Raw genomic sequence first — 13,425 nt, forward strand, 5'->3', positions numbered from 1 at the left:
TCTTGCCATTTGCGACAACATGGATGGAACTAGAGCGTATCATGCTCAGCGAAATAAGTCAAGTGGAGAAAGACAACTATCATATGATCTCCCTGATATGAGGAAGTGGTGATGCAACATGGGGCCTTAAGTGGGTAGGAGAAGAATCCATGAAACAAGACGGGATAGGGAGGGAGACAAACCATAAGTGACTCTTAATCTCATGAAACAAACTGTGGGTTGCTGGGGGGAGGGGGGGTTGGGAGAAGGGGGGTAGGGTTATGGACATTGGGGAGGGTATGTGCTTTTGGGTAAATTGGAAGGGGAGGCGAACCATGAGAGACTATGGACTCTGAAAAACAATCTGAGGGGTTTGAAGTGGTGGGGGGGTGGGAGATTGGGGTACCAGGTGGTGGGTATTATAGAGGGCACGTCTTGCATGGAGCACTGGGTGTGGTGAAAAAATAATGAATACTGTTTTTCTGAAAATAAATAAATTGGAAAAAAAAATAAACTATAATAACTATAACATAGTATATTTAAATTGATACCTATGATACTTCTTAAGTGCTGGAAATCCGGCGATATGAATGGAAATTTGAAGACAATAAGAGGCCAATGTGTTTCAAGAGGTTATTTGGTTTTGTTTTCCCTAGGTGAATCTCACTTCAATTAAACTAAATTACCTTCTAAAGTTCTTATTAATACTATGTATGCTTAGGCAAACAGCCATCTTTGAAACTGTAAAAATAAGAAGCCCAGTAAACTCAATTCTCATGGACTAAACTATTGTACACTTAGGGAATTATGTTGTTGTCCTAGTTAACAACAAACATACTGCAGTCTGTCTCTGTTAACACAAATCACAAGTTCCACATTTAGGAGATGAGGTAATGTCACTGCCTGCCTAGAAGAGTTTTCTAACCAGATTAACAATATTTCAGGTTGATTTGAAGAGGCACCAAATGGTTGGTGATTGTTGGAAACGCTTTCATGTTTATTTCCATTATTTAAAGAGTCTGGGAATTATTTAATGCCTTACTTTAAGCCCTCTTATGAATGATAGTCAAATCCAAAACCCAATGTACTCTATTATGTTATTAATTACTTTTTAAAAATTTTTAAAAGATTTTTATTTATTTGACAGAGAACACAAGTAGGCAGAGAGGCAGGCAGAGAGAGAGAGAGGAGGAAGCAGGCTCCCTGCTTGAGCAGAAAGCCCGATGCAGGGCTCGATCCCAGGACCCTGAGATCATGACCTGAGCCGAAGGCAGAGGCTTTAACCCACTGAGCCACCCAGGCGCCCCTGTTTTTAATTACTTAATTAGACAATTTTTCTTTTCTTGAACAAGTACCAGGTGTTTCTCCAGATGATTCAGAAATGTCTAGGAGATTGAGGGTGTCTTTGTCCTCAAGGAATTTACCATTTAGCTCAGGAGTCAGACACAGTGATAAGTGATGACATACAACGTGAGATTTGCCTAAGAGAGTGCCCTTGGAAACCACAGAGGCAGGGTCTCATTAATGAGCATCTCCTGACCTCCAGAAGGAAGGTCCGAGTCTGGAGGGTGTACTTGTGATGACTCAGCTGTGGAGGTGGTACAGAGGCCTAGGTTTCTAATCATTCAGCTGCCGGCTCCAGAGAAAGAGGATGGTGGGAGATGGCAGCCGGTTAGCAGCTGGATGGCCAAGATTCGAGACTCTCTGAAGACCTCACAGAAGCAAGAAAGCAATGAATTAAGAAACATTCTCCTTCATCATCATCATCATCTTCTTCTTCTTCTTTTTTTTTTTAAGATTTTATTTATTTATCTGAGAGAGAGAGAGTGAGGGCACACAAGAGGGGAGGGGCAGAGGGAGAAGCAGACTTCCCGCTGAGCAGGGAGCCCAGGGAGGGGCTAGATCCCAGGACCTTGAGTTCTGGACCTGAACTGGAGTCAGGTGCTTAACCGTCGGAGCCACCCAGGCACCCCCAAAATGTCCTTCTTGAAAATCAGTAAGGCATGTGTTTAAAGTCACAGAGGTGGGAGTCAGACTCTGTAGGTTTTGCTGGCCTCAGGCAAACAACTTAACTTCTCCAAGCCTCATCTGTGAACTCGGGGTACTAATGGAATGCACTCCGTAGGGCTGTTGAGAGGAGTAAGAGTTAATACGAGAACCGTGCCTGACATCCAGTAAGTGACCCACAAATATTAGCTGTCACTATCAAGTGGCCTATTCTCTTATGCTGCCTCCCTTGCCTCCTTTTGAAAAACTTCAATGTAATATTATTTTACTGAGTTATGTGACACCTTAAGGCTTTCTGATATATTTTCTACTTGCTTTTTTAGTACCTGACAAAATAGTTTCTCAGAAATGCTAAAAAAGAACACTTGGCAAGAAAAATTTGACATCTGAGCTAAAGAAGAAAGCATCATGGAAGAATATTTAATGACAAATCGTAGTCAGGGCTCTAGAGGAAAGGAAAAGGCAGTTTTGTTCAAGGAGTCGGGTAACCCTTTTTTTGAAACCTGGTACAGATGAAGTCCAGAGTGTGGAACGGAGTTTCAAGCCAGAGGTGAAATTCTGGGAGCCACTGGCTTCTGGATGTTCTTTCCAACCACAGGACTGGATTCAAATATCAGGAGGAAATGCAGATTAATAAAGAAAACAAAAAGGAACACTTGGGAGGAACTCTGAACCTTTGGGAGCTGGGCAGAGGAGAATAAGTAGACAAAGGACGTGGGGAGGACAGGGGCAGGGGAGGGGTGCAGATACCCAAGAGAGGGTGGCGTAGGGAGGAGAAGGAAAGAGGACAGGGGCAGGGGAGGGGTGCAGACACCCAAGAGAGGGTGGCGTAGGGAGGGTAAGCGAAGAAATATGTCACACCAGGCCCCTCTGGTGACAAGATCTCTCACGGTCAAGAGGCCAGGTAGCAGGATGGGCTTAGCAAGGCGGAGGCGCCCATGGCCTGTGGCAAGATCCGCCTCCGAGGAAAGGTGGTGGGCCAGTGAGGACGGGGTCGAATGAACGGGAGGTGAGGGAGTAGAGCAGCAAGAAAGCTAGTGTTTTCCACAAGTTTGGGTGTGAAGGAAAACAGAGAGAAAGAGGCAGCCAGATGGGGATCTAGAGTCATATTTTATTTGTTCAAGTCTGAGTAGGTCTGAGGGTGAAGACCCAGTAGAAAGAGTTAAATGCAGTGCTTCCCTATCTTGCATGAACATCCACGCTGCCTTCCTTATAGGGCTGGTTCCAGGTCAGAGGACAAGCGATGAGGTCAGGAGGCCATTGACAGAAGATAAGATGGAGAATGACTGACGTTTTGGGGCCGAGGTGAGCTGCACCTGCCAGGGTCCCTGTGCATAGCCAGTGGGGCCTCCCAGGGGTGCTCCTCAGCGGCAGTCAGGACCCGCATGAGGGGGGACAGCCAGGAGCATGCCATCTGCTTAGATTTGTTTGAACAATAGTGAAATGTCAGGAAAAGGCTAGAACCCACTCTCTTACTGGGCCAGAAATGCTGGATCGCAGAGGCGTTCATCTCCAGGGGCAGTGGAAAGACTGCCCTGGGTCTGGGGGCCCGGGGGGTCCGCAGAGCCCCCTGCATGGTCTGTCCATCTCTCACACAATTCTGCTAGTTCTCAAATATTGATGAATAAATACGAGTCCTATCAAACCACTACTGTATTCACGACAGCTTTCTATCATTTTTCTTACCCAATGTATGCTTAAGCAAAAATTATTTTCACAAGGAGGCTGCATTGTGGGCTTTTTAAAAAAGACTAAATAAGAATTTGCCTTTTAAAACATATTCTTCAACTTTTACAGTGATAGTATCTCAACATTGCTAATTTCCACTTTGCTGGAGGAATTTCCAACTCCAGGCTAGACTGTAAAAAGAAAAATATACATTGAAAGTCCTTGATTTATAAATTCCTGTTCAAAGAATTCATTCTGTGGAAATACGCATGCACACAGGAATGTCAATTAGTGTGCAGTTTCTATAATAAAAAAAAGAATAATACAAACGCCTATCAACAGGGAACATCACATCTCTATAATGTCAGCCTTTGAATAATGATACAGGGGTGACTTGGTGGTGCAGTTGGCTAAGCATCTGACTCTTAGTGTGGACTCAGGTAGTGATCTCAGGGTCTTGGGATTGAGCCCCAGGTCAGGCTTCACACTCAGCAGGGAGTTTGCTTTCGATTCTCTCTCTCTGCGCCCCCCAGCCCCATGCATGTGGGCACACACCTGTGCAAATGCTCTCTCTCTAAAATAAATAAATCTTTAGGGCCCCTGGATGACACAGTGGGTTGGGCCTCTGCCTTCAGTTCAAGTCCTGATCCTAGGGTTCTGGGATCGAGCCCCGCATCGGGTTCTCCGCTAAGCAGGGAGCCTGCTTCCCCCCATCTTTGCCTGTCTCTCTGCCTACTTGTGATCTCTCTCTCTCTCTCTCTGTGTCAAATAAATAAATAAAATCCGAAAAAAAAACCTTTAAAAATAAATAATAATGCACAACTAGATATAGTATAAAAGGCAAAGGTTTGAGAGGTATTTTACATAGAAAAGCCAGTTGTGAGATTGTAAATGCAGTATGATTCCTTAAATAAATATATACACATGAACGCATCTGTGTACGTAAGTGTGAGTGTTCACACACATAGGTGACTACACATGTGGAAGAACTAGCAACAATCTGCTACCATGATTTCCCCCAATGGATGGGATTCCAGAGGATATCTCCTATATTAGGCTATTTCCTTATTGTTTGGCAACAATCAGGGTTTTAACTTCTGAATTTTACTTATGAAAAATTCTAAGAAATAGAGAAGTCCATGTCATAAATCATTAGGACACTTGTACACATTTGGTCACATTTACTCAGGGCTTTTGGTCATGTCTCAAATGTTATAGCTGCATTTGAAGACCTCTTGGATTACATTCCCTTCTCTCCCTCCCTGGAACTGGCATGTGTGCCTTTTCCATCTGTACCACACATGTGTGTACCTACAACAGACAAGTGTTGTGTTGGGTATTCTTTTTTTTTTTTTTTTAAGATTTTATTTATTTGAGAGAGAGAGTGAGAGAGCATGAGAGGGGAGAAGGTCAGAGGGAGAAGCAGACTACCCGTGGAGCTGGGAGCCTGATGCGGGACTTGATCCCGGGACTGTGGGATCAAGACCTGAGCCAAAGGCAGTCGCCCAACCAACTGAGCCACCCAGATGCCCCTGTGTTGGGTATTCTTTAGGGTTCATAAGCTGTCTCACATGGCGAGAATCCTCTTACACCTGGATGTTCTCATTCAACATTCCTTTCTCCATATTTGTACACGCAGATCTAACTCAGTCAATTTAACTGTGCTATAGATGTTCAGTGTAAGACTATCAGATGTGGTCATTCTAGTATGGGGTCATTCCCAGCGCCTCCTCAATTTTGTAAATGATGCTGTGAATTCCTTATACATTAAACGTCTCCATGTGCACATATGCTTGTAGCTCTTAGAGTACACCCACTGGAAACAGAATTTTCTGGGTCCCAGCTTACAGGCATTTCCCACTTTGCTAGCCTATGGTCAGGATGCCCTCTAAACTGGTGTCTGTACGGGTGCCTGGGTGGCTCAGTAGGCTAAGCGTCTGCCTTCAGCTCAGGACATGGTCTTGGGGTCCTAGGATCGAGCCCCACATCAGGCTCCCTGCTCAGTGAGGAGTCTGCTTCTCCCTCTCCCACTCCCCCTGCTTGTGCTCTCTCTCTTCTCACTCTGTCAAATAAATAAATAAAATCTTTAAAAAAAAATAAAGTGGTGGCTGTCGCAATGTTTGTTTACAGGAGCAGAGTAAGTTACAATATCTTACAACCTCATTCTTTTCTTGGACTTCAAATTTGGTGTTAAAAGGATGGATCTACCTCAGTACTTCATTTGGCTTAATTTCTCATGTATTCAACGCATTTGGAAAAACTGAAAAGAAGCTTTCAATGAGGATACATCTAACAGGAACAAAAAAAGTAGAAGTTACAATTACAGACTTTACTCACCGAATTTCAGATTTATACTCATTGATGGCTTTTTGGGTTGTATCAAGAGATTTATGAGGCTTTGCTGGATTCAGTCCTGTCTGAACTGCATTTCTTAGAGCTTGAAGCTTAAAAAAATATGGATACAGGTTTTAAGTTAGAGACTACCACCTACTGCAAATTATGTGCCTTGAACCACCCACCTTGCCAGGGCAAAATGATGCCGGCAAAGCTGTGAATGGATGTTCAGGCATTCAGCTCTTCCCACACTTTAACCTCAACGAACTCTGACAGAGAGCTCTTTCTTCTACTCTTAAAAAAGAAAAGGAATGACAAAAGGACAGGGTATGTCCTCCCCTGTTCTGTAGCCCAGATAATTACATTGCTCATGATATGTGTTGCTTTAATGTGTGTCTCGGAAATACGGTTTTTCTCAAGGCTAACAGTGGCTCTTTCTGGGTCCTGGATATACAGGGATATTTTGGGAACAGATCATAAACCTATAGACTCAAAAAGAGGTAATGTGGCATTATCCCTCGTTTGGGCCAGTAGGTTTTAAAGTCAGGGTGTGGGACTAAAATTTCCCAGAGTCAAAATTATGCAAGAAAATCCCATGGGATGGTGTCACATTGGAAGTTAGTGCCATTTCTTTGAGCATCATTGGAGACAACCGACTCGTGTTTGGGTACCACATTATAGCAAATTACACGTCAAGATGAGAACGCCTCTGAGGACAGAGAGATTCTCAAGCCATGCATAGGCTCAGCATCTGAGGTCATGCAAGCAAGACATGCTACATATCTTCCATTAAAAGCCCACACTCCCTTGCAGGTGACACTACTTGCACCGTTTGCACAAACCTTTCTCCTAAAGCCAAGTGTGAGCCACTGAATTTGCACACGTGAAATGTACATTGTCATAGCCTTCCATTTGCTTGCAGATAGAACAATCTATCATCCATTGTAGGCCGAGGGGGCATGTGTAAGGGGTGCATGAACATTTGCTGCAGGCTGGTGTTTTTGTTGCTTGGGCTCATCAAAAGCACCAAACCCATCAACAGTAAGAACGGAAGAATGTACCTTATCAGTGAGGAATTTTGCCTTGTTTCTCTGCTGTCTTGCAAGGTACTGGTCGTATAGTTGGGCCAGCTTGGCTGCCAAAACATGCTCTCGGCTAAAACAAGGATGATGAGTGAAGATTAACCCTGAAATATCAATGTCCAGTTGGAAATTTCCAGGGGGGTCCCCAGATCCAATCATGTGTTGACTCCTGTGGACATATTTTACTGCCTGTTAAAGAGAACAGAGTATGGGGGGACCCCAATTAAAGCACTCACTGGATAATGATGATTTAATGTGCAATGGGACAACAGCCAGTTGCACCAGGACCCACAAGTGGGAATATATGAGTTTATTTCTTTTTAGGCATTCTGTTTCATTTTTCCCACCTTCCCCGAGATCAGTAGACTATTAATGTATACTTAGAACTTATGATTTCCTGGGGGACTTCAACACAGTGTATCTTCATTTACTTTAATACAATAATGTGTCTTCTCCTATAACATTCAATCCGTCTTTGATGAGAAGACCAAGAGATTTTTTGCTTAAAAAAATGTCCTTGTTAAAACCAGGATGTGTTTATAAATGGTAGGCTTGAATAGGAATGGACTGACTCTATCTCAGCTCCTTCCAGAATATGCTGAGTTGAGTCTCCATTTCCATTTATAGGGAGGGAAGACCATCTCTGCTAGGATCATATTCCACTGTTATTTCATGTCTTATAAAAGCTCCAGTTCTGATCATTAATATCCTTATACTTCAGACTGCCACAATGGAGAGCATAATTTCTTTTCTCTTTCATCTGGATAACAGTATTCAATTATAACCCACATTTGTGTTAGAAGCTTATTTTATTTTATTTTTTTTTGTTTTTAAGAGAGAGTGAGTGGGGATTGGGGTTGAGAAGAAGGAGAAGGACAGAATTCCAAGCAGGCTCCACGCCCAGCATCCCCACAGGGCTCAATCCCATGACCCTGACATCATGACCTGAGCCAAAATCAAGAGTTGGACATATAACCAACTGAGCCACCCAGCCGCCCTATGTTAGAAGTTTTTCATCTGCATGTGGCCACTATGTGTTTTATGATCACCCAGACTGCTGAGATTAATTAAAAAATTTCTACCTCACAAAGACATGTACAACTGAACAGCATTCTATAGACTTAATAGAAAATTCCTTTCTAATTGCTCTGCTCCTGCTGGTTCTTGCCTTTCCTCTGGCCATGGGGTTCCAGAGTTATGAGGTCATTCAGGGTGTGGCTCTCAGGTTCCATCCTGTACTCTTCTTGGTATGAGTAAGTAATGTGGGTAGTGTGGTCCAATTTACCTGAAATGTTGTTACCCAGGGCACCTGTACTTCATTTCCCCTTCCCCACATCTGCATTAGCCCATGGTCAAATGATTGCTGGTGGTCTCTGCCTTAGGCTCAGCTCAAGCACATAAAAAAAGCTTCCAGGACTGTTGTAGTCACTGGGCTAGACTGCTCAAAAGAGCCTAACTCTCTTCCTATAAGAGATAAAGGCGGTTCCTTGTTTCTCTTTTTGTTAAATTTATTTTCTTTGACTATATACTGAGAATGATTGTGAAAATAGTGGAAATAATTTCTTCTAAGAATAAATGATATTTATAGAACATATTATTTTAATCTTGAAATTGACTTGATTCTTCAATTGAAAACCAAAACCCAAAACTACCAGAGGTGATGCAAATGGATTATCTGCTGATGGTCTTGGCATGTGTGGAGATGCATGCCAATGGAGAAAGAAATTTAAAAGCTATAAAGGGGTGCCTGGGTGGCTTAGTCAGTTGAGCGACCGACACTTGGTTTTGGCTTAGGTTGTGATCTTGGGATCCTGGGATCAAGCCCCTGATTGGGTTCTGTGCTCAGCAGGGAGTCTGCTTCTCTCTCTTCTCTCTCCCTCTCCCTCCACTCCTCCCCTTCCTTGCTCAGGTATTCTCTCTATAAAATAAATAAATCTTTAAAAAATTAAAAAAACAAGAGTCATACAGAAAAAGAATAATCATTGCTGGGATTAACATCCAAGTCTCTATATTTGCCCTGGGAAAATAACAGGAACAGAGTCTGAATCCAGTCCAGAGCCTGCTATAGAATCTGTGGCTGTTGTTCTGGTCCTCTCTGGAAGCTTTCTCATTCCTGGAAGATTTCTCATTCCCATCTTCTGGGCATGAGGTGAGGGTCACAAGTCTCACTTACAATTGACCAGCTTGTCCTTGCTATGGATAATGCGAATCTAGGAGAAAAAGATAGAGTCCTTTCCCCTGGTGCTGTTAAGCTTAGATTATCAAGGGTCATGTCTCCTAACACATGGAGAATCCAGGTCTGTCGGCAATCAGAGGGAATGAAACTAGTCAACATTCAAGGAGAACCAGGGAAAAGAGAGGCAGAGAGAGAGACAGCCACCAAATTCCTGGTTCCCAAAGTCCCTCCTTCATTTTTATGATTTATCTCCAGATCCTTCCCAGTTTTATGGACCACCAAATTCTCTCTTTACTTAAGCTGATTTGCTTTAGTTTTTATCATTTGCAAACCAAAGAGTGCTGGTTCATGCAGTGCTTATAACATAGCAGGTGACCAGCGCTCTGTGTAACATCGGTGAGAATGGTGAAGAGGGAAGAAGTAACCTTACCAAGTGGTAATTAACAAGGAGGTTGGGGTCGGTAAATTCCTCAAAATGGTAGGCAGTTTCGTGAAGGGGAGGCTCCTACACATATGCCTCCCAGGAATGTCATGCCAACTTCTAATCACAGAATCTTTAATTTTTTAAAAAATGTAGACTCTGTGCCCATCGTGGTGCTCAAACTCATGACCTTGAGATCAAGAGTCACAGGCTCTATAGACTGAGCCAGCCAGGTGCCCCCTTACAGAATTTGCAACACTTGACATTTCTGTCTACCCATATACTAGGGACAGTCTAAGGCCATGTTTGAATATTGCTATCTCTATATTCTCTGAGTTTAGGACAACTGAGAATATAGTGGACTTTCCGTTAAGGATGGGAAGAATAAAAATAAAAGAAGGAAGGAAGGAAATATGGAAGGAAGGAAGGAACGGAGGAGGCAGGAAGAGAGGGAAGGAGGAAGGGAGGCAGGAGGGAAGCTATTGGGATTGCTTTCAATAACCCTGATGCTACTTTGACGTCAGGATTAGGTGAACTGCATTTTACATTGTTTATGTCTGATGTTCAATGATCCCTTGGCATTTTTATTTTTAAGTTTTGGAATAGTTCCTTTTAAGAAGTATTCAATTGTATTCTTTCTCATTTGACGTCTAGCTTTGTTCTTTGCACGATATGGACCTCTTTTTCTCTTTCTCTATTTTTAATGGTCTCTCACAAAGGTCTTAATCTCAGAAGAGTAGAATATTCCACTTTAACAAACTACTGATGAGGGATGGATTTGGTCAGTCCCGCTGGGTTAGCTTTGGGCCTGAAAGCTCTGAGGCATAAATTCAGCATTAACGGCCCAGGGAATCGCCAACTCCTGATCCAGAATACTAACTTGGTTTTCTGTCACTGGGATGCCAGGGTTACGCCAGAGCCCAGGAAAGCCACTGTTCTGCAGGAGAGACCACTGAAGAGAGGAATAAGGAAGGAGTTTCTTCTAGAGACATTCAACTCAGCTGAATCATTTAATAACATTCAGTTTGTACTTTGATTGAGGGTCTCTATGTGCTAGCCTCCTACTCCGTGCTATGGTTAAAAGACGAAGAAAACCCCATCTTTGCTTTTAGTCATTTACAGGTTAGTGGGGGCTAGTGGGGGGGAATGCATTAATAAGCTATCAGTGAAACCCTCTTGCCTGTTTATCACCTTCTGTGTTCCTGCATCATGTCAAAACTCCCAGATGGTATGCATTTAATATTTTTTTCTTTTTTTTTTTTAATATTTTTTTCTTAAAGGCAAGTCTCTTACACGGAACAGTGGAAAAAACATGGGTTTTGACATTGGACAGATCTGAATAAATGTAAGAAAATGTAAAAGTTAGTAAAGAAATAAAATTGTGAAAAAACTAATCCAAAAAGAGATGCATTATGTTTTGAATCACTGGAAGGTTCCACAACCACATTCCCCAAAAAAGACCGAGGTGTGTAAGTCCACAGTGAATGTAATAGGTCATGTGGAAAGGGGGAACATGCAAAGAGAATAGTATCTCCTCCCTCTAATTTAAATCCTTCTGTATCCTTCCCACACACTCAGATATATTCTTCCCACTTTGCTAGATCCAAAGCCTGACCCTCTGGGAAATGACCTTGGGAGTCTCTAGTCCCTTTGGCTTTTCTCTCTTAATTTTTTTGCTCTGTGATGCTAGATGACCAGCCCACTGAGTGGGACATTCTCCTTCTCTCCTTCCTCATTTCTGTACCCAAGATGAGAAGATCTCTCCTCTCACAGGTATTGGGAGAAAACCACCCTGTTTCTCTCCGCATGTCTCATCCTCATGGCTCCCTCCCCAGAGAGAAGGAAGACTAGACTAGAAGACTATGACTAGAGAGCCAGCTGGAGCCCAACAGCCATTGGTCCGGGTTCTCTGCTGCCCCTTATTAGCTCTCTCCTGAGAACCTGCTTACTGGCCCTGCGTGTTCTCCTCAGCACTCCTCATGGTGAACTCACCAGGGCTGTGCTAGACGGGAGCAGAATTCATGGGATTTGAAGCAGGAAGCTTATCTGGTCTTGCATTCCAGTAGCCTTCTGCTGTCCGGTTTTACCCTTAGGGAGTCCGATCTCTGCATCCCTCTATGACCCCCGTGCATTTCCCAACTAGCTCACAACTTCTGAAGCAGACAGATAAGATTAATTGGCTCTCTTAATACCTAACTCAACATAGCACTTACTCTTCTGTTTTCTCACTGTAACTCATAATTTAGTGCCTCATTATATCAGTGTATCCTGCTGAAACAGATGGAAGGTGAAGAAAGACTGATGTACTACTGGATATGTGCACAAAGGGATGATTGTCTTGATCACTAATTATATCATGTGTCTGTTGTGTAAGCAAACAGATGACAAAACCCTCATGGACTGTGACTTGGATTTATGTTTGTTTTGTGATCATCTACTCCCATGATCACGTTTCTGCACAAAGTAGCCACTTTTTTTTTTTTAAACATTTTATTTATTTGACAGAGAGAGACACAGTAAGAGAGAGAACACAAGCAGTGGGAGTGGAAGAGGGAGAAGCAGGCTTCCCACTAGCAGGGAGCCCAATGTGGGACTCGATCCCAGGACCCTTGGATGACAACCTGAGCTGAAGGCAGTCGCATAACTGACTGAACCACCCAGGTGCCCCAAAGTAGCCACTCATTAATACTTGTCTGTAATAACAAAATTTCATAGAAATTCACAATTTAAGAAAAAGTGGGACCTTAATACCCACAATGCTCCTCTGAGGTAGAGAAAATTATTATTGTTCCTATTTTTCAACCCAGGAAATGGGCACTGAGGTAAAGGGACCCTCCCAAAGTTGCACAGCAGTTGTTGACAGGACAGCTCAGATGCTCCAACTTGCACCTGTGTTTTCTCTGTTGGGCAGCCTGCTTTCCAGAATGATCATTAAATCCCCTCATTCTGTTTCACTTTATCCGTGTTGAAATACTACAAATATAAAATTTCCTGGGTTTCAGAAGGAGGTGATCTTTTCTCAGCAGCTCAGGAAAGGAAAAGCAATATAATTAAAAACTAAGGCAGGCAACTGTGTCTGTTGAACACTAGTCGGCACCTACTGAGCTCGGTTCCAAGCTCTCGAATGTACGATCTTCACCCATCTGCACAACTATCCCAGGAGGTAGGTGCTATTATTATGTCCATTTTACAAATGAAGTGATTGCAACACAGTTTACAACACAGAGTTTGCCTTATGAGTGTTAGTGCCTGGACTTACAGCAGGTAGTTTGGTACCAGACCTTAGGAAAACACAGTAAAAAGGATTTTCAAGGATAGAAAATCTCCAGCTGGAAGAACCTGATGGCTCTGTCGGTTAAACAGACTCTTGATTTCGGCTCAGGTCATGATCTCAGGATTGTGGGACTGAGCCCCCTGGGCTCCAGGCTCAGTGGGGAGTCTGCTTAAGATTCTTTCACTTCCTTTCCCTCTGCCCCTCCCCTGATGGTGCTCTCCCTCTCTCTCTCAAAATAAATCAATAAATATTAAAGAAAAAAGAGAAAATCTCCAGTTAAATAATAAAGAGACACTGAGTGGCAAATAATCCTGCAGCATCTGTGAGACAGCAGAGAAAAGAAGAGAAAAATAAGGCGGGCTCGCTTGGATATGCAAATAAAGTCACTAACTTAGTCATTCCTATGTGGGAATGCAGTCCTTGTTTAAGAAAGGATTAGGTGAGAGGGGGACCTGGGTGGCTCAGTGAGTTAAAGCCTCTGCCT

General features: G+C 43.1%; 1 protein-coding gene across 8 annotated transcripts in view; it reads right to left on the minus strand.

Annotated features, from left to right (window-relative positions):
* CC2D2A (coiled-coil and C2 domain containing 2A) overlaps positions 1-13,425 on the minus strand; it is a 147,576-nt gene that overhangs the window by 85,384 nt on the left and 48,767 nt on the right. For all 8 annotated transcript variants that reach the window (XM_044226091.1, XM_044226090.1, XM_044226087.1 and 5 more), the window contains 2 exons: positions 7,050-7,259; positions 5,992-6,098 (listed from right to left, as the gene is read on the minus strand). In XM_044226091.1, the coding sequence (XP_044082026.1) occupies positions 5,992-6,098; positions 7,050-7,259 (317 nt within the window). The remainder of the gene's footprint in view (positions 1-5,991; positions 6,099-7,049; positions 7,260-13,425) is intronic.

Source organism: Neovison vison, chromosome 11, assembly GCF_020171115.1.
Source record: "Neovison vison isolate M4711 chromosome 11, ASM_NN_V1, whole genome shotgun sequence".
Taxonomy (NCBI): Eukaryota; Metazoa; Chordata; class Mammalia; order Carnivora; family Mustelidae; genus Neogale; species Neogale vison.